General features: G+C 40.7%; 2 protein-coding genes across 2 annotated transcripts; one reads left to right on the top strand and one right to left on the bottom strand.

The window, feature by feature from the left end:
• Positions 1-355: 355 nt before the first annotated feature.
• LOC137739974 (uncharacterized) lies at positions 356-1,930 on the top strand. The gene is made up of 4 exons (XM_068479744.1): positions 356-549; positions 675-782; positions 1,254-1,328; positions 1,490-1,930. Exons 1-4 carry the CDS (start codon positions 416-418, stop codon positions 1,719-1,721), a joined length of 549 nt encoding a protein of 182 aa, XP_068335845.1. The 5' UTR covers positions 356-415; the 3' UTR covers positions 1,722-1,930.
• Positions 1,931-2,248: 318 nt separating this feature from the next.
• LOC137739076 (auxin transport protein BIG-like) lies at positions 2,249-20,995 on the bottom strand. Its single transcript, XM_068478560.1, has 14 exons — positions 20,656-20,995; positions 20,288-20,394; positions 19,736-19,901; positions 13,568-19,641; positions 12,828-13,445; positions 12,520-12,700; positions 11,785-12,019; positions 7,151-11,695; positions 6,826-7,048; positions 6,108-6,509; positions 5,423-5,566; positions 4,309-5,328; positions 3,458-3,964; positions 2,249-3,355 (listed from the first exon to the last, which is right to left on the bottom strand). Exons 1-14 carry the CDS (start codon positions 20,912-20,914, stop codon positions 2,531-2,533), a joined length of 15,306 nt encoding a protein of 5,101 aa, XP_068334661.1. The 5' UTR covers positions 20,915-20,995; the 3' UTR covers positions 2,249-2,530.
• Between the last annotated feature and the right edge of the window lie 789 nt (positions 20,996-21,784).

The following is a 21,784-nucleotide window of genomic DNA, read 5'->3' as shown; positions in this document are numbered from 1 at the left end:
AGAGTTAAAATGTCCTTAACGTTAAAAGTGAACAGTACCAGAAGTGTTTTGTTAAGACTCGCTATTTTTAATACTCGTATGACTATATCTTCATCAAAAATCAATTAAAAACTGTGAATTACGTAATTGTTGAGTTTTTGCGTGATCTTTTACAAGTGCAGTAAAATAACATTACTGAGTTCCATAGGCAAACGTTGTTGAATAATATAGCATAAATGTAAAAGGGCTTGAGCTGTTTGGGCTTTAAGGCCCGATCCAAATATTCAAATGGGCTTGCCTGGTAATTAAGATTGAAATTCTCGTCCCAATCCAGGGTTTTGCAACACTTTATCCCCTTTGTTACTCCAGCTAGGGTTTTAGCTCTTTCGTCTCTCTCTCTCTCTCTCTCTCTCTCTCTCTCTGCGGAGAAGGAAGCATGAGGGTGCTCAAGTTTCATGAGAAGAAGCTGCTGAAGAAAGTTAACTTCTTGGACTGGAAAAGAGAAGCAGGTCACAGAGAAACTCAGGTTCTGCAGCGCTACCATGTCACCGGTCGCGACGACTACAAAAAGTAGGATTTCATTTTTTTTTCCTTAATTTCTTTCAGGTTTTATCAGTCGATTAATCTTCCGATGAACTGGGTTTTGTTTCTTTCCAATTAAAAATTTGAAAAAAAATTGGAAAATTGGAAAATAGGTACTCGGGTTTGTGCCGGATGGTGCACAAGCTGGTGCACATATTGAAGCAGTTGAACCCGAACGATCCGTATCGGATCGAAATGACCGATATGCTCTTGGAAAAACTGTGAGTCTTATTTTTTGTGTGCTTCTGGTGCTGCATTGGTTGAATTGATATGTCAGTTGAAAGTATTAATATTTCAAAGCTGCATAAGAAACCCATAAAAAGTTGCCAAATTTTGGTCAATTAGGTCCTAAGGAGTGTTTCTTATGGACATTATGTGTTACACTATGGGTTATCGAAAAACAAAGTAGTGATCGAGTCGAAATTTAGAAAGTTTAACCCCTCAAGTTTGGTCGTTATTGTGTTGACATAAAGAGAGAAGTGTTTGGGATGTATGGGTGTATCGAAATTGAGCCTTTACCCCCGAATTGTGTTCGTTATTGTGTGACATAAAGAGAGAAGTGTTCGGGATCTATTCAAAGAGGTTCCGGTTGTAGATGACTTGGATATTGTATGATCTGAACTCAATAGGTTTATGTCTGTTTTAGCATCATCTTACGTGCTCTATACTTAAAGAGTTTATGTTGACGACAGGTACAATATCGGTGTGATACCATCCAAGCAAAGCTTGGCGTTGTGTGAACGCTTGTCGGTGTCATCCCTTTGCAGGTAATCTTCTCCTTACTCACGCTCGATGAATTCTTATGAAACTATTGACAGAAAGGTTTGCAACAAAAGTTAGAAGACGTTCTGCCTTAGTAATTGCTAGTGTCACTAGTTTATTTGACACTATCACGAGTGATGATGGCTTACCATGTCTATGTTTTCAGACGGAGGCTTTCAACTGTTTTGGTTCGATTGAAGTTTGCTGAACACCTGAAAGAAGCTGTCACATACATCGAGCAAGGACACATCCGTGTCGGTCCAGAAACTGTTACTGACCCAGCGTTCCTGGTGACAAGGAATATGGAAGATTTCATTACATGGGTGGATTCATCGAAGATTAGGAGAAAGGTGCTGCAGTACAATGACAAGCTGGACGACTACGATGCAATGAATTAGGGCATCGTAACTTTAGGGTTCTTTCGGCCCCTTTCTGTTGGTGGCCGTAAAAAAAGAGAACCACATTTGGTTTGCCTGGTGTATCATGTATTAAACACCTCGGAGAGAGGGTTCCTTCTTTTGCATTAAACACTTTTTTTCTCTACGGGTTCAATACATACATACTTATCAAGAATTTCCTATTGAAATGAGTTCGGCATCTCTCCTAATCTCCTCACTTTCATAGCTAAGTCCCGTAATAATTGCAGATGTGTTTGAAAATGCTTTTAAAATGATTGAAAACACTTTTGGTGAAAATGTTTTTTAACCCAATTTTTAGTAAAAAAAATTAAGTGGATCTTGAAAAAACACTTTGCGAGAAGCACATCTGGTTATTTTGGGGGTCCTAACTCTAAAATCAATTTCACCAAAAACAACATCAGTCATTTTGAAGGCACTTCCAAACGAGTCTATAGATTGATGTGAGTTAAACCGATCTGCAAGCAACTTCCCACACAAAACTCGAATTTGAAGAGAAGCTTACACTTAAAAGTAAAATTGTCAAAATTGTCGCAGTAGACTCGTAGGGCGAAACACATAAATTTATCAAAATTGCAGATTTTAGGGAGAAAAAAAAAAATTTTACTACCAAGAAGCCATATGCGCACAACACACAGAAGATACAGAGATATGTACGTAGTCTCAAGATTCTGAACCCCATTTTTCATGGGGTATGTAATTTTACAATCATCACTATCGCCTAAATTAAAAGAAAGCCCGGCAGATACTACGACAGCAACGCATATGACGCCGGTAGTTTAACCCAACTCTCAGCCTCTCCCCGCATCGATTGCTGCACGTACAAAGTCCTCGCAGTTGGTAATGCCACCAGACAGCACATCAGCTAATACACCAATTATGTCAAACGCCTCCTGCAAATCGCTTGCGGAACTCATCTCGTCAAGCCACGACAGCATTTCTTTTGATAAATCCACCATCTCGTTCACGTTCAAAAGCCGCTCTTTCATCACTACCTCCCAAGCTTCCAAGCTTCCACTGTCGTCCCCTTTGGATACTTTTGATGTACCTTCTGCTTGGGTGGGTGCCGCATTTGCTGGTTTTTTGACCTTGAAGAAACGTTGGAGCTGCTCAATCAAGCCAGTGTAGACAAGCATTGGTCGAATGACGGACAAAAGCTCATCAGCACCCCCGATCTCTGCACTAGGACTTTGGCTTGTATCACCAGACTCTATCTTGACTATAGGAGATGAACTGGATGATGTGCGACCAGCTGACCGGCCATGAGTGTGCTGCATGTAGGCATGGTATATTCCACGCTGCAAGAAGGCACAGCGGTGTTGCAACCAAGATTCATGAGATTCCGAAAGAAGTGAATTCACCATCATAAACTGGACAGTTTCTTCAGAACCCATAGACGGTTGTTTCTCAGGAGTGGAAGGCCTAGAATCTGATGCAGACGATGACAAATATGCTTTCAGAGACTTGGCTATTGTATTACGTTGAGATGGGCTTCCCTGATCAAGAAGGTGACGTGCCATTTGGATCATGAAAGGAAGAAATCTGGAGTTGCTTTCCCTTCCGCCCCCTCTGCTTTCTGCACTAAATGATGCCCCGGTCGCAAAACGAGCTAGCATCTACATAACAAAACATTCATAAATATAAGGTCCACATTCAAGATAATATACAACAGAAAGGTTAAATAACAAGACAGAAAAAAGTGAAGGAAAATACTGTACCAGAACAATGTCATAAGTCAACAGCCGAAGACGGCTCCCATCAGCACGCCCAAGAGCATTGAGGTTGTCCCAGAACTGGTCAACATAGCGAATATACTGAGGTAAAGGAACAGATGGACCTCTCACAGGAAACAAAGAATTGCAAAGAGATTCATTGTTTCTAAGAGTTGCTCCTTCCCACTCTTTCTTTGGATTTTTCAGAGCAGCATCTGCTCTCTTGGCTTCCTGATGGCACTGGAAATGAATAATGTTGAAATAACTAACAGTTGTATAAACACACTCCCCACGTGCGCTTCCAGAAGTCCCTGCACCTAAATTCACTCGCTTGCTGTAAGAGTAAACACCAAGTAGGTCAGTGGGCCTCAAACTGTAACCCTCTCGGCAAACCATGCATGCTAAGCCATCCTCCTCCTCTTCCTCCACGTCTTCTAAACCTTCAAGTAATGGTCGTGAAACAACAATACGCTCACCACCGTCTGAAGCTAGCTCTTGTCGCATTCCAAGACCCTGAGTATTTGGATATGAAAGGAACCATCAGTTTCACCGCTAGTAATTAGTTCTACTCATTTTCTCAATACTAATTACACGAACGTCAAATAAGAAAATAAATACATCAAGGACTAAATTCTATCCTAATTTACCATGAGAATCGTATTGCTTTCACTCGCTGACCCTAAGGAAAACTAAACTCCTGTTTTAAGTCGAGAATAGCTATTTTCTACCCTCATTTTCCATATCAAATTCTGTAACCTGATAACAATCTACTTCAGTCAGCACCTGCTTTCATATAATTCATAAATAAACTATAAAAAGAATTTTCAATAACTATTAAAAAATGCTCAATGAATTACCTGAAGCAATTCCTCTCTTTTCCTTAGAGCTCTACGCCTCATTTCATCCCTAGTGGCATGTCTCAACCTCCGCACCTTCTCCTCCAAAAAGCCATCTCCTTTTCCCTCCTTATTTGAAAGGGTGTCCAATAAGTTTTCAGCCCTAGCACCTATCTCGTTTTCCCCCGGGACCCCTTCCAAAGCATGAAGCAAAGGTAAAATTCCCCCCTCATCAATACACTTTTGAGTGGCCAAATGTCCTGTTGACAAGCCTCTCAGCATAGACAATATCAGTGGGACAGATGGCAGTTTTAAGCCTGTTGCCCATTCTGCACTAGATTTAAAGCCAGCCTGTCCTGCAACTGAAAAACTATCACTCAGATGTCTAACTGCAACGCCAGTAATACCCCTCTCAAGAATAATGTCTTTCAATCTGTCACCGCAGGAACTTGTTTTAAGAGACTCAGATACCCTTACAAAATTTTCCAGCGTGAACCTCTGCTTGGCAGCTTGCTGGGCGATGCTTTCATCTTTTGGGTCATCTTCATGTTCTCTTTCCAGCCGGTCGTAATCCCTCCAGTCCTGCAAGGGTGGGCTGAAGTGCTGGATAAGCGCTTCCATTGCAGCAGGTTCACCATATGTCAAGTAAGGCAAGATTCTTGCAACCATCTCATTGTTCCTCTGCTGTTTGTTCGATTTCTTAAGACCCAAAGGATGAGATAATCTCTCCAGAAACATGAGGACTATTTTCTTGGCCTGTTCACCCGTCTCTTCACTAGTGACAGTAAGAGCACTTTGTGTGATGCTAATGTTATCACTTTCATTAGCTTCCAGAGTCAGACTCTCAACAATGAGAAGTATGCCTTCAGCTGGCTCCATGGCATCAACAGAAAAGGCACGTCTCGCCGTTTCAAGGAGTAGACCTAAAGCCCCTAACCTCAGCAAAGCTCGCCTGTTCTCTCTTATTTTACAACAATGCATGAGGAGATTTAGAACAGCTACCAACTGCTCTTGGTTGGACTTGAAATCATCTCGCAGACGCTGTAAATCATATTAAAAGTCAGTTATTTCAACAATATGTAGCAAAAGGTTTCACTTCAAATGTCAAGTAGGAATAATGAAATAGGAAATGCACCTGGATCATGCTCAATATAATTTCCAGCCCACCATACTCACGAACAGCACCTGCAATGGCAAACTCAACCTCTGGATCTTGTGACTCCTCTCTATCTTCTTCCAATTCTTTAATCATAGGCTCAGTTGCTTCACCATCTAAGCCCTGGAAATTGTACCCCAAAAGAGAATAGTTATGATCCAAAGAATATCAAGGTAAGAGTCGCAAGACCAAAAATAATAGAAAACGTGACGTATTGATCCATTGGGAAAAAATGATGTCAGGTTGCATTTGGATGAATGATTTTGAAATATGATATTAGTTTCAATATCAAGCTTAAGTTGGCTGAAAGATTATAATGAGTACCTATCTTTAGATTTTAGCAAAATTCATAGATGGATTCAAAATTTAACACAAAATGAATTTAAAATGATTGGGTGAAGCATAACATCTTAAATCTATGCTTTACATGATCTGTTAGAGATTATACATGATTTGATAGAGAAATAACTTCGTTTTTCTATGGAATTTAAATGTCAGTTTTGTTTGAACTTCATTTATGCAATTTGAATGGAAGTGTGACCAAACAGCCTATATATCATATATTGGTACAGAAATGGAGAAAAGGCGACTCCTTTGTCATTTAGAAGAAAATCCTTATCAGTATGCAGACTTGTACATGGGAAAATACACAGCTATAACAAACCTGAAGCCGATAGGTCACTGTCATAGGCGGAGAGTCTCTAGCTGATGGGACAGCATTAGGCGATAACAATGTCGTATTGGCCATGGAATTCGAAGATTGACTTGACTTCTTCCAGACTTGCTCATAGACTTGAGCTATGCTCAAATCAAGAGAGATGATGTTCCCAGCAACTAGTAATTCCATCCCATAGTCATCTTCAACAAGACCTAGCAGATCCAACTGATGGCAAATTTTGTTCTTGACATCACGCATCAGAGGACCAATCTCAGAGCTAGAATAGGGATTCTTTGTCATAGATCCCCTGATGAACTCTTCTTGTGTATGTGCTTTGTTAAGAACCAGCAGATACACTGGCTCTGGTTTTGATGGGCATATCAGATTGCAGAGCTGCTCCAGGATAAACTGTTCATATAGTTGAATGTTAGTGCTGGCACCTAAGTCAGTGAAAGCAAAACAAACGAACCCCATGCTTACATATACAGAAACACAACAAAAAAGAAAGCGAAGAACGCATGCAATTATGAGAAGGTGAGCCTTGTACAAACTATAAAGAACCCAAGAAATATTGACTTTTATCTAGACAGCAAAAATTTTACCTACTACAAAAGTATAATTAGGTATCAGTATATTATAACTTTGATGAGTTATTTTGATAAACCAGTCTAAAAGCATCATTTACAAAGCAGAGAAAATCCGAGTGTTGGTTTATCATCCATACCAGACAAGTTCGTCCCTTTCTCTCCTCCCCATGGTTTTGCAAACCACAGACGCAGGCTCTAATGAACTGCCTTTTATTTTCGCTGCTTTCAAGCAGAAGGCTATCTAAAAGGTCATTTAGAAGCCGATTGCAATCACTAATTAACTTTGTCTTCTGCACTACCAAGCCGCGAATAACAATAAGAGCCTCAAGAACTTCCGACAGCAAATTGTCTCGCATGAATCTGACGTTAATACAAACAAAATTTGTTAAGCACGAAAGTTGTTTGAAAAAAATGGAATCAGTTAAGCACAAAATTTGAAATTAGTAAAGAAACCAGTCATACCTGGATCGAATATTCGGAACCTGCAAAAATTTATCCAGCAGCTCTATAAGCTTGTGAAGTATGAATCCTTGAGAAATGTCAATACGCATGCTCCTTTCTAGAGATTCAACATTGCCTACTTCTTGAGTAATTAGTTTACAAATTGTTCCAAGACATCCACGCACAGTCAAAAACAGGCGAGCCTCTTCTGAATCTATCATCTTGAACAGACAGTCAAAATATTCCGCAGCACTTTCACCAGCAGAAAGAGTTGCTGGTAGCAAGGACACTAATAAGTTCAATAACCGAAATCGTCTTGATGTACTCTGATCACAGAGCAGAGTTATCAACATGCACATCTCTGACCTTATAGATTGAGAGCAAGCACTAAGAGCAAGTTCCGTAACCCAAGACCCCAGCTCAAATGCTGACAAGTCATTCTTAGCTGTCTTACCAGTACGCCTCTTCCACCTGAGTGCATATTTAAGAGCCAGGAATTCTTGTCTCTGAGGTCGAGCCTTCTGGCTACCACCTTTAACAGACAGGGACACTTTGTACTGCCTTCTAACAAAATCAAGATATGATGCTCCCTTCTCCCACTCCGCATAGCTTAATAATTGAATGTCCTGAGTCTTCTGAGATGTATCCCAGTTCTTATCTAGTGGTTCTGCTGACTTGGTACCACCACTATGTCCGCCCAAAGATCCAGACATACTTGAATTACTTTCGTCCTTGATCTGCAAACCAGTGTTAGCTTTTCCTGTATTAGGCTCTTTATCTGGTACATCAGGTTTTGGAGGAGTACATGCCTGAGATATAACCCTCAGACAAGGAAGAATGACATGCTCAGAAATGGCAGGATGCTTAGCACCCAATTTGATAGAAGAAAATAGCAGCTGAAAAACCACACGCAATCTTGATTCCCAAAATTCATCAGTGAGAGAACATACTTCCGACAGCAATGACAACTCTTCACGAGTGGCCAGAGCAACGTCCATGGAGCGATGATGTTCAAGGCAGTACGTAACCTTTTTCTGAATTAAGCTGTTCAACTCGGTCACTGCATTTATATCACCCTCAGAGAATGCACAAAGAACGGCCCTAGCTTGGACACGAGCTGTTTTAGGACCTTGATGAATGTTATTTTCAAATAGTTCCGTTAAAATGCCAGCAGCAACAAGTTGTTTCTTGGAATTTGGATGCTTTGATAGGACCTGTAGGATTTCAAGACACTGTGTCGCAAATGTAGAAGCACAGCCATAGCAATTATTTGGAGACCTGGAAACCACAAATCTGGAAGCAGCCACTCTGTTAACAGACTGTTTCTGGTGCAAATAATTCATCAAAACCCGGCGTAACCCTTGCAGTGTCTGGACACTTTTGCTGACAGAATCAAAAGCTACTTTGCACTTCTCACCATACAGGACACCAAGAAGAGCTATTTTACGATTAATCTTACATACAGGCCCAGGTAAGGAGACCATCATTTGCTGCACCGAATCCTTCTGTTGCGAGTCTATTTCAATCTCACCGACACTCGACACAATCTTAAGCAGGGGCTTCTTGAATCCTAGAAGTTGCTGATATTTCCTATGAGCATTTTCTGATTCAGTTTCTATAGCAGCCAACCCTCTCTTCATATCTTCATCATTCTCCATGTCATCAAATGCAAAACTTGGCTTTGCCATGAAGTTGAACTCAAATCTACCATATTTACTATAGCCACACTCGTTGCATAGAAAGGAGTCCAGATTTTCATAATTAATGTTGCGGCATTGCCTGCACTGATAAGCATTCTCATGGCAATTGCCACATATACCATGCTTATCAGTGACAGGTCGACTGCAACGTGGGCATTGCAATGGTTCAAGAGACAAAGCCTGGAGATTTTCATAGAAGGAATCCAGCTCAATCATGAAGTTACAAGCTGTTATTGGAATGGGAAAGTCCACTTTCAGTTCAGTCTGATTGAAAGTAAGATGGCAACTCTTGGCACGTTTCCAAAGAGACCAATTATTTTTCAACTCTGACAAGTCAGCCACAGGTCGGTTGTTGTAATACAGGTTCAAAACTTTCACTGATTTAGACTTCCGCGCATCATGAACGTTCATGGTCACTGTCTGGATGGTGTAACTCCCAGTGCATTTCACTATGATGCGATTGTCAGTGAACTTTGTTTCAGATTTCAGACTTTCTAGCTTCATCCTGCTGTATGGCACCTCTGGAGAACTGCAGGCAACACAAGGCTCACTCTCAAGATAGTACCCATCAAATTCGACTAATCCACTTAAAGTGTTGTATATGCGGGAATTTGGATGATTAGCTAAAAGCTCATTTTGTGAATGAAGTGTCTCAAAGATGCATTTGACTACATCAGGGGTTAAGCATCGATCCACAAGCTCACTGCTCTGTTGCTTTGAGCTGTCATCCGGAGCTTTACCCAGCAACCATGTGATAAGTTCAGTATACTCAACTATATTTTGACCATACATTGGTAGACATTTTACTTTCTCCAAGAGAGTCACTACCAAAGTTTCCTTGAATGATGACTTAGCATGATGCCACACACCATAAAGAACACACTTGGCCTCTGCACGCACAGAACTAGAATTCCATTCAAGCAAAAAGCAATCAATGAATTGCTTCAAGACATCTCCACCCCTGTCAGTGAAGATATTTATCAGAGACTCCACATCCACATAGGACTTTTCCGAACCAGATTCCGTTCCTTCTTCACCTTTCTTCTTCTTTTTGGGATCATGAGATTGTGTCCCTGATTTGTTTGAATTCATACCTGAATCCACAGCATCAGTTTTCTTTAACGAATGACCAATCTCCTTTCCTGTGTAAAAGGAAAGATTCAACAGCTTCAAAATCTGAATAACTGACTCTTCTCCAAGATAGAACACTCCATTAATCAAGAATGGTAGGAAATCTGAATGTTTCAAACAGTACTTCTGCCAGTTCCGAGGTCGTGCTGCAGCTACTTCAGCCATAGTAGAGAGGCACTTAACTATCTTAACACTTCTCTCATATGACAAATGACTTTGAAACCCACCCGACTTGTTTACATGCTTGAAAAGTTTTTTCATCTCACTTGAGAATTGCCAGGAGTCTCGCACAGTGTAATAGTGAGTTTTGCTTCCACAGAGATGGAGGAAAAGCCTCCTTGCATATCTTCTCACAAAAGTTGTGTGAGGATTGTTAATGTAACCGCAGAGAACATCTTGATATCCATCTAGCTTCAGATCCTTGCCAGAAGAGATCTTTGAAACCTTCTCTTTCTCCCCAGTCTTGTCTTGCTTTTCAGGTCTAACCAAGGTGTACACCAGCCGGAAAGTATTCTCCAACAACAATCTATGGTAGTCCGCAAAGATATCTGTACGGTGGGCTTTTGCATATGAGTCTGAAAAGAAAGGAGAAAAATTGCCAGCTGCTACATCCCTTCGAACTGTTAATAGAGCACTACATCCAGAACCAGGTCCTGCATTTTCATAACTAACAGAAGGGGACTTAAAAACATGCACCAGCTGTTGTAGTATCTCCATCAGGTAATTGACAACAGATTGTTGCCTAAGAGAATTGCATGCTCGGGGCAGCTGGGATGCAAAGTCATTTTTCTCTTGATCATCCAAGGAAGATGAAGCAGTGACCAAGGTGGAGGGCGAAATCTGGATGATGCTTTTATCATGTGTATCTGTTGTCCCACTAGGTTTTGGTGTAGAACCATCACTGCCAGGCTGGTGCCAGTTTCGTAACATCAACGTAAAGAACATGAAAACAAGTATTGCAACTTCCCCAAATGTAGAGCGGGATTTGGCAACAAAAGGTTGGTTCAGATTAAGCTCATCCAGAAACCATCTAATCAATTTCTCCAAATCTAAGCTTTCAGGCTTCGAGATGTCTATGAAAGGCCCACCAACAGCAGATGATAATCTGTAGAAGAGCTGCATAACAGGGATTGCCTGGACCCCCGACATCGATTGCATCCACCCTTTTAATTGTTCAAGAAGCTCAAACAGAAGTAAGGAATTTAAAGCCCGTTTCGAAGCAGAAATTGAAACAGAGTCATTCACTGAAGCAGAAAACTCCCCAGACTCATTGGGTTCCAGGACATGAATTGATGGGGCAGAATTCTGAGTCCTGGCATCTGCAGATGTTGGCAATATGCTTGAATCACTTACATCATCTGGTGTGAAGTGAAACTCATTGCCATCTCTGCCTAATGATTCCACTTCAATGGGTATTGCTGTCATAGGATGATCTCTGGAGTGCGGTAGAGGGAGACGATCTGCATCCAGTACTTCATAGCATGCCTCACACAGATCAAAATCAGGACAAATAGTACAATGCCATCGCCTTCTGAGTATAGGAACAGTGGTGCAACCATCACAACAGTATTGAACGGATGAAGTGATTGAATCTTCTTCAGTTGTGACTTGGGCATTTCCACCAGTTGTGCCGGCATGCACAGGTGCAGATACTGCATTTTCTGCAACATCATCGGTGGCCAACATAGTTTGCTTTGGAAATGGAACCTGAAGCAACCTTGAAGATATTGCCAAGCTGAAACAGAAATGGTAGTCCAAGTGAATAATAGAATAAGCTAAAATCAAGTTGAAGACATAAATAAATAAATAATAAGAATTTACTACCTTGTTGATGTTTGAACAGCCTCATTGGACAAAAAGAGAAGCTTTTTGAATAATACAGCAGCAGGTCCAACAGAGTGTACCCCTGTATCCTTTCCATGTAATGCCAGGCATTCAGCATAACAATAAATGAGCTCTACAGAAGAAATAACAATGTTGTTCATTGTTTGTGTGTCAAGCTGCTCTAAGTCCAAAATTCCCCAAAGAACTTGAATAAGCCCATCAATAACTTCAGAACCTGGATGAGGGATAGGAATCACAGATCCGTTAATTGCAAATGAAATAAATGACAGATGCAGGATGAATACAGCAACCCGTGATAACAAACTGAAACTTATACTTAAACTTGTAACACCACCCAAAGTTTGGGTGTACAAAAATTAACCAAGCTAACATCACGAAAATTCCAACATAACATTTTAGCAAAACTTTGCAGGAGAAATAACATAAAAGTAATTCAACAATCCATATGATTAATGTACAAGAATCATATCAACTTTACAAGAGAAACTACAAAGGAAGTGATTCAACAAGCACTTGAATAAATATTATGGAAAGTAACCTACCATGAATCAGATGTAAATAACTTAAACAATTAACTATATTGATTGGACATGTACCCTATGTTATTTATATGAAGATCTGGTTCCTGCTTAAGGTTTATATACTACATTCAACACAAGAGAGTGAATTCTTAAAAATGTAAGCAATTCAGTGCACTGGATAATGTGAAACTACCATGTATCTCCAAGAAAGTCGCCAGATTCGATCGCCGGTGCAATGCAATCTTAGATACAGCACGCATCTGGGCTGTAAACTCTTCAATTATCCATGCCCCTGCAGTACCACCAACCCCAAGCCTTGAAGAGAGTACAGAGGTTGATTTCACCACTCCAAGAAGCTGCATGGTGTCCTTAACCTGAAGAAGACGATGTCAGTTAATAAACAAATTTCTTCATTTCCTCATGCATAAATAAGGACGCTGATAGAATTGCTAACTGTCATAGATCAACAGTGGGTAATTTATTAATTGCTAATTCACATACTTGATAGTAAGTGTCCTTTTTGGTGAACACAGCCTGCAAGACATGGCAAGCAGCAGCCTGCAACAAGGGCTCTCGATCACTCTCAAATATTTTTTCCAATAACTGCTTGCACCTGAGTTTGCTCAGCTCCGGACTAATTTCCTCAACTCTTGAGCAACCACGAGATCTACACAATGAGTAAATCCTGGATAGAATCTTAAGACCATCAGCTATGACCTGCTCCTGCATAGGAGCAGACTGCATTGACCGGCGTTTTTTCCCAGATCCTGAAAGCAACGAATTACAACCAAGGACACGAGCTTCCATATCAAGTATGGCATCCATTTTCTCTTTCCAGCCAAATTCATCTTTAGCTCTACCATATACTTCAAGACAGTCAATTCTAGGCAAAGCAGATCCATTAAATGTGGGTCCAACAGAGATTGTAAATTCTTCATCAGCAAGGAGTGACTCAGCAACTGTAAATGGTATATCATACCAAGACCGCATGCCCTCATCTAATTTAATCGCCCTATGGAAAATAGTTATATCAGAAGGTATATGGTTTGCTGATGTATTACCCACATGCACACGAAGCCCAACCATGATGATATCAGGGTTCAAATTGAAGACGGATATCTGAGGGGAAAAAAGGAAGTAATGTTAGAACCATAAACTATAGAAGAAAGGAGATGAAAACCGAAACATCAGAACTAAAGCATGCCATGAGTGTCAGGTCACTAGATCTTAGCAACAATTACCTTACATCCTGCAGGGCTTGGACTTTCTAGAAAGCCATCCTCAGATGCCAAGCTCAGCTTAGCCCCTTCAGAATCACCATTTCTGATGGCATCACCACCCAGTTTCACATCTGCTGTTATGCACACTGTTTTCTCGAAAAAGTCAAGTGGGAATTCTGGGTTAGTGCCAGCATAAGCCTTGTTGCTGAGAATTCTGGAACCCAATTTTTTCACTTTCTCCGCTGTTGCACTAGCATCGGCATCAACTCCCATTGGGGTATGCGAGTATATCTGAAGGCTACCATCATCGTGTAAAACAAGACAGTGAATCTTATCTTTGGATAAAGGCTTATAAGCAGTGACTCCAACTAGAGGTGAAGTAGAACCCACTGCATGTCGCAAGTTTTGTGCAAATAACTCATGCGATCCAATTGATACAGCAATGGCAGAGTTCAATTTTATACTTGAGAAGCAAACAAATAAACCACTGCCAGCCAGCAATTCCTTCCAACGATGAAGTCCAGCAGACCGCTGTTTACCATCTTGTTCCTCCTCATAAATGGTAGATATTTCACTTAGAGATGAGGCATTGGGGCTTAGCCGTCCTAACAAGGTAGTGCCATCTTGATAAGATAGGAAAAGTAATTTGTACGCTGAAGAAAAGTACAACGATGAGCCCTTCACGTCTATTACTTTATCCTGTATCGGGATTACTTCCTTCAAAGGTGTAGCCCCCATATTACCTTCGACTGACAATTCTAGCCTGAACAGCTTTCCATGTTCTGAGAGAACAATAAGAAACATCCTTCCCTGAGAAGCCACAACAAGTGTTGCATCCACAATCACATCATCTGGCAGAGTGAAGTAGTGTATAGGACTGATGTTGTCCTGAGATAGATCATATATTTTGACAAATTTGTTGGTAACGACCATCAACTGAACCTGAGAACCTGGAACCCAGTCAACCCGTCTAATATGTGCACCTTGCAGTGCCAGTTCAATGGCAAGACGATCAGTCACTTCACCACGAGGATTCACTGTGAGGACCTGGCAATCTTCATATCCTGCTACTGCAAGATAATTCTCTACCACTGGATTGAAAGTAAGATGCACAATTTCAAACCGAATAACATTCTTAGAGAGAGGCTTAACATTGGTCTTGTCTGCTGTCACTGGTGCAATGGTGGCCTGTCCAATCAACTGCTCAACATCAAATATAGCAACCTTATCACCTTCTCCAACAGCGAGTCGCCCTCGAAGACTGACACTGAGCAAGGATTTGACAAGAGACCCACTAGCTAAATGTGATTTAAGTTCCTTGGCATTTGAATAGTCGGCCTTTATCTTCAGGTCTAAGGACCCACTTTTATATGCCTTCTTCAATTGCAAGAGATCAACACCAAAAGAAAGCATTTTGTCTCTACCAAGAGTGATTTTAATATCTTTTGACATGTTGGAGTCTCGTTTACAAGTTATATATGCGAACAATGAAGAGCAAAGTTCAAGCACCTGACCTTCAACGTCAAGTTCTTCAAGTAATGGCGCGATCGCATCTTGAAGCTCCCTGGGGATGGATAGTCTGAGAGAGTTATCTACATCAGTACTAGTATCCTCATCAAAATCTGAATCACTTTCAGGCAGCTGCTCTCCATCATCCGTGAAGGGTAAGAAAGCCTGGAAATTACTAGCACTACGGACTGGCGCGTTACTACTTCCAGTGAATTTGCGTGGCTTTAAGCACTGACAGTTGCTTCCTCTAACACCCCCAGCTCCACAATCACAAAAGAAACGACTAGAGCGAGAATAAACAACACGATGACCGCGATGACAAACTTTTGCACACACAGAGCAACAACCCTTTGACACTGTTAGATCACATGTATAACAGAAGTACCAGTGTTGTTCCATGAAATTGCTACCACTAGAAGTAAATGTGCAAACTTTAGAAGCAAGGGCCCTTTCACTGTTAGTATCCTCTTCATCATCCTTGTCCAGGCTGGCCACCTCACCATCAGAAGTTCCATCATCCTCATCCTCATCTACAGAAGTTGCGTCACATTCAAGAGCCATGGAACCACCTTCTTGATTAGAAGAAAGGACCAATGCCTCGGAGTTTTTCCTTGATCCTACTGGCCTTGGAGCCATAGATCCCACACCAAGAGCATTTACAGGCAGAGACTTCCCAGACGACCTTTCCTGGGTGTTCTTGCCAGACCCACAATCGCTTAAGACACTCCCGAAAAAGCCAAAAAGAAACTTCAGGCCTGGTAGCAGGGAATCATTGCCAGCAAGCTTCTCCATCAGCATTATGGTCCGCTTTAAAAGCAATCTCACTGAAGCATCCCCCTTAGATAGTTGAACAACGAACTGGAAAAATGATTTGGCAACATGAATATCAAATTGCAAAAATGCAGGTTCAAGGGAAACCAGAATAGCTTCAAAAATATGACTCTGCAGTTCTGTTGATTTCAAATTAGAAGGTGAGGATACAATGCATAAAATAAAGTTCATGGTTGACTCTCTGAGAGAGACAGAACTTCCTTTTGCACTATTAACTCCACCTGAAGCTTCCGTAACACAACCTAACAGCCTCTTCTCCAACCATTTGGAAAGCAAAACCAAGTCCATGCCAAGAAATTTGTTTTGGATCTTCTGTTTAAGACCAGGAAACAGCTCACCAGTTAACAGAGCAACAAAAAAGTTAAGAACCTTTATGTTAACTGTTTCAGAGTCACAATTGTGTAGAGTGTCAATTAGAACCAGTAGATCACCACGCTGCACACCAAATAGCTTCTTCACCTGCTCAGGGACATCTTCTATACCAAGATAGAGTTTAAAATAATCAACTTTTACAGGGTCTTTTCTTAGGCTATCCATCGTATCAATAGCTTTGGTAACTATGCACTCATGGATACTGCTGTCACTTACTCCTCTGGCATTGATTTCCCTTAAAAATCCTTCTAGGTGCTCTAATAGAATTAAATTGGCAAAATCTGTTGCTCCCAAGCCTACACTCAAGCTGTCATATATGGTTTCGCATTTCCCATGAATGCTTTCAAAAATCCTATCAAACTTGATTGTCACTACCATATCAAGAATTTGATGGAGCACTTCAGTCTCCAAGCAGACATTTCCTATCATATCTTTCATTTTAAGCAGACCAACCAGAATGGAAACGATCCCTCTAATGTTAAGAATGCAAGAAAAGAGGAAACCACTGGAAGTCCGAAGATTCAATGGGAAACCATGCAGCATCCATTCCCAGGAGGCCCTACATAAAATTCCTGAAGCTCTTTTGTCAATAATAACATCAAACTTTGCCAAAGGGTCAATGAGAGACTCCAGACGGAAAGAATAAGTGCCAGTCTTTCCTAGCTCATCCTGAAGGCATTTGTCAAATCCTGAATGCTTAAAAAGCAATAATGGTGAAAACCCATCAGCATCCTTCTGGCTATTACCAAAGGTAGCAACAAAAGCTTTCTGATAAGCCAGTAAGTAACTGTTCAGCAAAGATGAAAATGTCTTCAACAATATTGAAACTTGATCAGCATTCATTAAAGAGGCAATCAGCCCTTCAGCAACAGCAACATACTCATTGTCCTTAGACGTGTTCTCTATCCAGTTTGAACTCACTCCTGGGACTTTATTCTTCATGCCATACCTCCAGATCCCAACATCAAGCAAGGAGAGTGCCAAAGACAGCCACGTTGCATTTCTCAAGAAACCCCAGCCTAATTCCTCAGTGTGATCAGATATATGTTCAGTATGTAAGAGCTGAAGCAGCTGAACTATAACTTCAGAATTAGTTTTTGCACCAACAGCGGCCTGATGACCTAGAATTGAATGGCTGAAGAAAATGAAATTTTCCATGTCAGAAATGTCAAGATTCTGTGGATTGCTACTTGAAAGAACCTGATGGTCCTTTGAAGTACCGATTGTTGGAAAATCCCAACAAAGTATGAAAATGTATCTTTCAACAATAAGATCCTCCACCACTGCAGCCTGTTTGCCTTTCCACAACCCCAGAATTAAGGACATGGTTGAACAAATCTCATCCCAGTTCAAGCATAAGGAGTCAATATCCACATAATCTATGGACAGCAAAGCAGGGAAGGCAGATGTATCAATCAGCTGATGAATCAAGGGACTGATATCAGACTCTTCTTCAAATGATGCACTCATTACATTCTTAAATATCACTGAGACCCAAGATGACAAATGATCATTCACCCCAAGCTGTGCATTGGTGTACGGAGCCTCCCTCAATTTGGACCGCAGATGTACAAGCAAGGATGAAGGATATGTCTGTGGGTAGAATACCATATGTCGAAGCACTAAAACTAACCTTGAAACCAGTAAAGCCCAGCAAGACAAATGCGTACTGTTAAAACCCAAAGTTGGAGCACCAATCGCTCGAAGAGCAGAAAAAATTAAGTTCGCCTGTGATACCTTTTCCTCTTTGGACGATAAGTGAAATGCCACAAGAAGAATCTCAATGTGAAAAGCAGATGGAAGGGCCTCTAGAAGTTCCTTCAAGGTAGGGCATTTTAAAGAAACAGTTTTGGTCTTCTCAACAACAAAATCTACAAACCCCCAGAAAATTTGGGTTCTCAAGCCGCTACCAGCCAAACCCACCCTACTGAAAAGGGTGTGAGCTAGCAAGGTAAGGGTCTGATTATTGTAAACGAAAATATCATTCTCAACATTCAAAATCTTCTCAACCAAGTCCTCTTCTATCGAATCAGATAATGCATGGCGGGTGACCAGGTCTTGCAACAAATCAAAACAAAGTTCATGGGTATGCCCAATCTTTTTCTCTTCACGTGAAAGGGAATGGCACTCAGGAGTCCTATCCTCGGGATATCCCTGGCTGTGGAGTAAGGACAGAAAAATATCAATATGGCCTCTGCTAAGCTTTGCACAGCCATCTTCAAAAACAGACGGATGCCATTCAGGAGAGAAGATGCACACTTTAACAAAGCTCAACAGTTCCATAGCAGCTTCCATTGGCATATTACTCTGGCTGGAGCTAGAATTAGCAACCACTGATGGCTGATCATATCCGTCTGTAGACCCACGAACACTCTCAGAGAAAAGGTCGCCGAAAAGGGCCTCATCTTCATGGCAAACCACATTTTCTAATTCAGAGCTGCAAGTAGTTTTTGCACAGCTAGAATATGACCTCTCCACTTTTGGTCTCAGTTTTACTCCCTCGGAATGAAGGAAAAAGATAAGATGCATCAGATCGTCCATCCATTGTTTTGAGGAAGGGAATATTATTTGCACAAGATGTTCAAATGTGTACCTTTGGAGTAAAGGAATTTTCTCAGAATGAACAAGGCACGAAGGAGAATCAATAAAATTGGCACTACTTCCAGTAAGCTCTGTGTCTAACTCCTTCCAATTGACAGCCCGACTAGCCTGTCTCTTGAGGTCTTGAATGAGCATCAACATGTACACAACAATACGTGGAAAATAAGCTAGTGGGGGCTTCAGGTTAGCAGCAGCCTTGTTATATCTCCACACAGAAGCATCTAAATTGTCTAGCATGGAAGCTACCACACAGACTTGGACATTCAGGAAAACACTGCTGTTGCAGAAAGTAACGCGAACAAGTTCAAGAAAGTCTTCCAATAGCAAAAGACTGAGGCTCTCAAAACTACCCTCAACTGCAACGTGGCTATTTACAAACTCGAAGCAAGGCCTAAACAACCCAGGCACTGCATCAGCAAAAGAAGCAACTGCTTGCACCAATGACGCATCATATTCAATATATGGGATGTCCTTTGTGAGACTTCCAAGTAACTTTATGATCCTCAAACTAAAAGACAACCTCTTACAGACGTATGTCCCAGTACTCTTCTCATCAAACATATCTGGGAGCGCAATGAGTCCCTTGCAGAGCAAAATCAAACGTCGAATGCACCCTGCGTGAACAGCTGCCCAATGCTGAGATAGAAAAACTAATTTGTTGAAATCCTGGTGGAAAGCAGGCCCACCAAACCCAGTGGTCTGCCTATCTGATTGTATGCACTCAGAAGCTAAAGACAAAAACAGACGATCCACTGGTTTCTCTGCCCTTGAACAATTGACACCTTCTCAGACACATTAAAAGTATCTCATCAGTATCAAGTAAACCATGATGCAATAACACTAGAAGACATCAATTCTTATGAGCAAAGCTCTTACCTTGAGGACCACACTTATTGTGGTTGTCAAGATCATTACCACAAGAATTATGGGTAACAGATGGCAACAAGTCCACCAGGCTATCTACAGAGCAAGGTCGCAGTGCGCCAGGTGTTTTATCCATTCCATCGATCAATGCCATCTCCAAAAGATGCGCCATATTATTCTGCAAAACCAAACAAAAGTTGGATTATAAAGAAAATTTAGAGCCACCGTTCACCCCCTCCCCAAGCGTGCATAAACACATATCACCACTCATAAAATGCGCCAACCAATAAGAAAAGACAATTAATTCAATAATGCACTGCACTAGAAAAAAAAGTTTGATCCCCACCATACTAGCTGATTTAACAAATATGAAAACCAAGTAATCTGTTTTGTAGCACCAATAACCATACAAGCTGATATTAGAGAATAATAGCAAAATGTGCATGAATAATTCATAGCCCTCAAAAAATAAAACCAGCTGCCTTTCAAATGATTAACGCGCAAAAGTAACATTCAAACTAAACTAGCCATAGCAACTTGATATGGGAAGAAGAACTAACTAACCTGAATGCTCATATCTTCGGCGCTAAATTCTGATCTTTCCAAATAACATACCGCAAATTCCAACGACTGTTGCACAATGGCAACTATTATAGCATCCGCTTGATCCACTGTACACGCAATCACAACAAGATTCAGTAAACTTATTACCAAAACACTTCATTAACGCTCCAAAATTGCAATCTTTAAGATTTATAAGAAATAAAATAAAATAAAAAATACTAGAAATACATAGAAAAGTAGCTGCAACATAGAAATAACTACTTCGAATATCGTCTACTTCTATATTAACAAGAAAGCATCAAGACTCAAAAAACAAACAAAAGGCAACTAATTTCACGTAGAAGAAGATGAAAAGAAGGCCACAGTACCCAACAGAGAACGAGAGGCGGAAGCGACGGCGTAGGCAATCGAATACACAGCTTGAATTTGCGAATCGGTCCATAATTGGAGCCCTAGCTTGCCGTCTCCGTCGGCCTCAACGCCGCGTTTTAGAATCGGGAGAAGGTTCTCGAGTCCAGGTCTGATCGAGTCGGAGGAGGAGCGCAGTCTCTGTAGGAGATCAGTGGACGAGATAGGCTTGCCGTCCGAGTAGACAGACTCGGAGAGTCTGGCGAATGTCTCGGCCATGGCGAGCGAGACGATCGGTGAGACGGTCAGTGCATCAGAGAGCGAGAGAGAGAGAGGGAGGGGGGGAGGAGGAGGAGGAGGAGGAGGAGGAGGAGGGAGGAGGAGGGAGGAGTGTTGTTTGGGGTCGGAAGTAGTGAGGGAGTATATTAAAATGGGTTCAGGGAAGGGAAGGGAAGAAAATAAAAATGTTTTAAAGGCGGCGGAGAGGATTTTTAAGTTGCGAATGATGTATTTTAAAATAATTGAAAGTGTTTTTGATTGAATTATTTTTTGAACTAATTTTTATTAAAAATATAAGTAAATTTTGGAAAAGTACTTAAAGTGATTTTGGAACTTAAAAATATTTTTTTTTAAAGGCGTTTTTAGCCATATTAAAAACATATCTAAACGAGTCCTTAGTAAAAAGTAAAAGATTTGTTTTTAACTATTAAAACAAACAACAAAAGAACAAAGTATAGTGTTATTCACACCCTTATTTTCACCAGTGCATATCTTTGTTAGTTTTTTGCCATTAATTTCTTCTATTCGATCGGACAATAAAAAATTAAGATCAAATTTAATTACCATATTATTTTAAAGTTTTGTTTAATTATAAGATCACACTACTAAATTCGCCTGAACAAAATTATCTTATTACTTTGATTTAAAGTGAATTAATTATAAGGGTAATGTTACGAAGATCAAAATTTTAAATCAGATGTGCAAACCAAATGATGTGTTACCAATAAGAAATAAGCATGTTTATTGACATTTAATTAATAATCCAATCGTCTACGACCACATTATTTGGTTTTAAAAAAAATTTGATCTTCCTAACATTACCCTAATTATAATTAGCTTGTGAATACTACTTTGTAATGAAGTCCTTGT

The sequence above is a fragment of the Pyrus communis genome, chromosome 7 (assembly GCF_963583255.1).
Source record: "Pyrus communis chromosome 7, drPyrComm1.1, whole genome shotgun sequence".
Taxonomy (NCBI): domain Eukaryota; kingdom Viridiplantae; phylum Streptophyta; class Magnoliopsida; order Rosales; family Rosaceae; genus Pyrus; species Pyrus communis.
The sequence above is the reverse complement of the archived record's forward strand: the minus strand, read 5'-3'. Positions and strand labels throughout refer to the sequence as shown.

Coding starts and splice junctions, on each gene's coding strand:
- LOC137739076 (XM_068478560.1), bottom strand. CDS start 20,914: ATGGCCGAGACATTCGCCAGACTCTCCGAGTCTGTCTACTCGGACGGC. Junction 12,020..12,519: donor GACTTTCTTGGAGATACATG/GTAGTTTCACAT, acceptor TCCCTCATCCAG/GTTCTGAAGTTATTGATGGG. Junction 6,510..6,825: donor GAAAGGGACGAACTTGTCTG/GTATGGATGATA, acceptor CTATATGAACAG/TTTATCCTGGAGCAGCTCTG.
- LOC137739974 (XM_068479744.1), top strand. CDS start 416: ATGAGGGTGCTCAAGTTTCATGAGAAGAAGCTGCTGAAGAAAGTTAAC. Junction 550..674: donor GGTCGCGACGACTACAAAAA/GTAGGATTTCAT, acceptor ATTGGAAAATAG/GTACTCGGGTTTGTGCCGGA. Junction 783..1,253: donor GATATGCTCTTGGAAAAACT/GTGAGTCTTATT, acceptor TGTTGACGACAG/GTACAATATCGGTGTGATAC.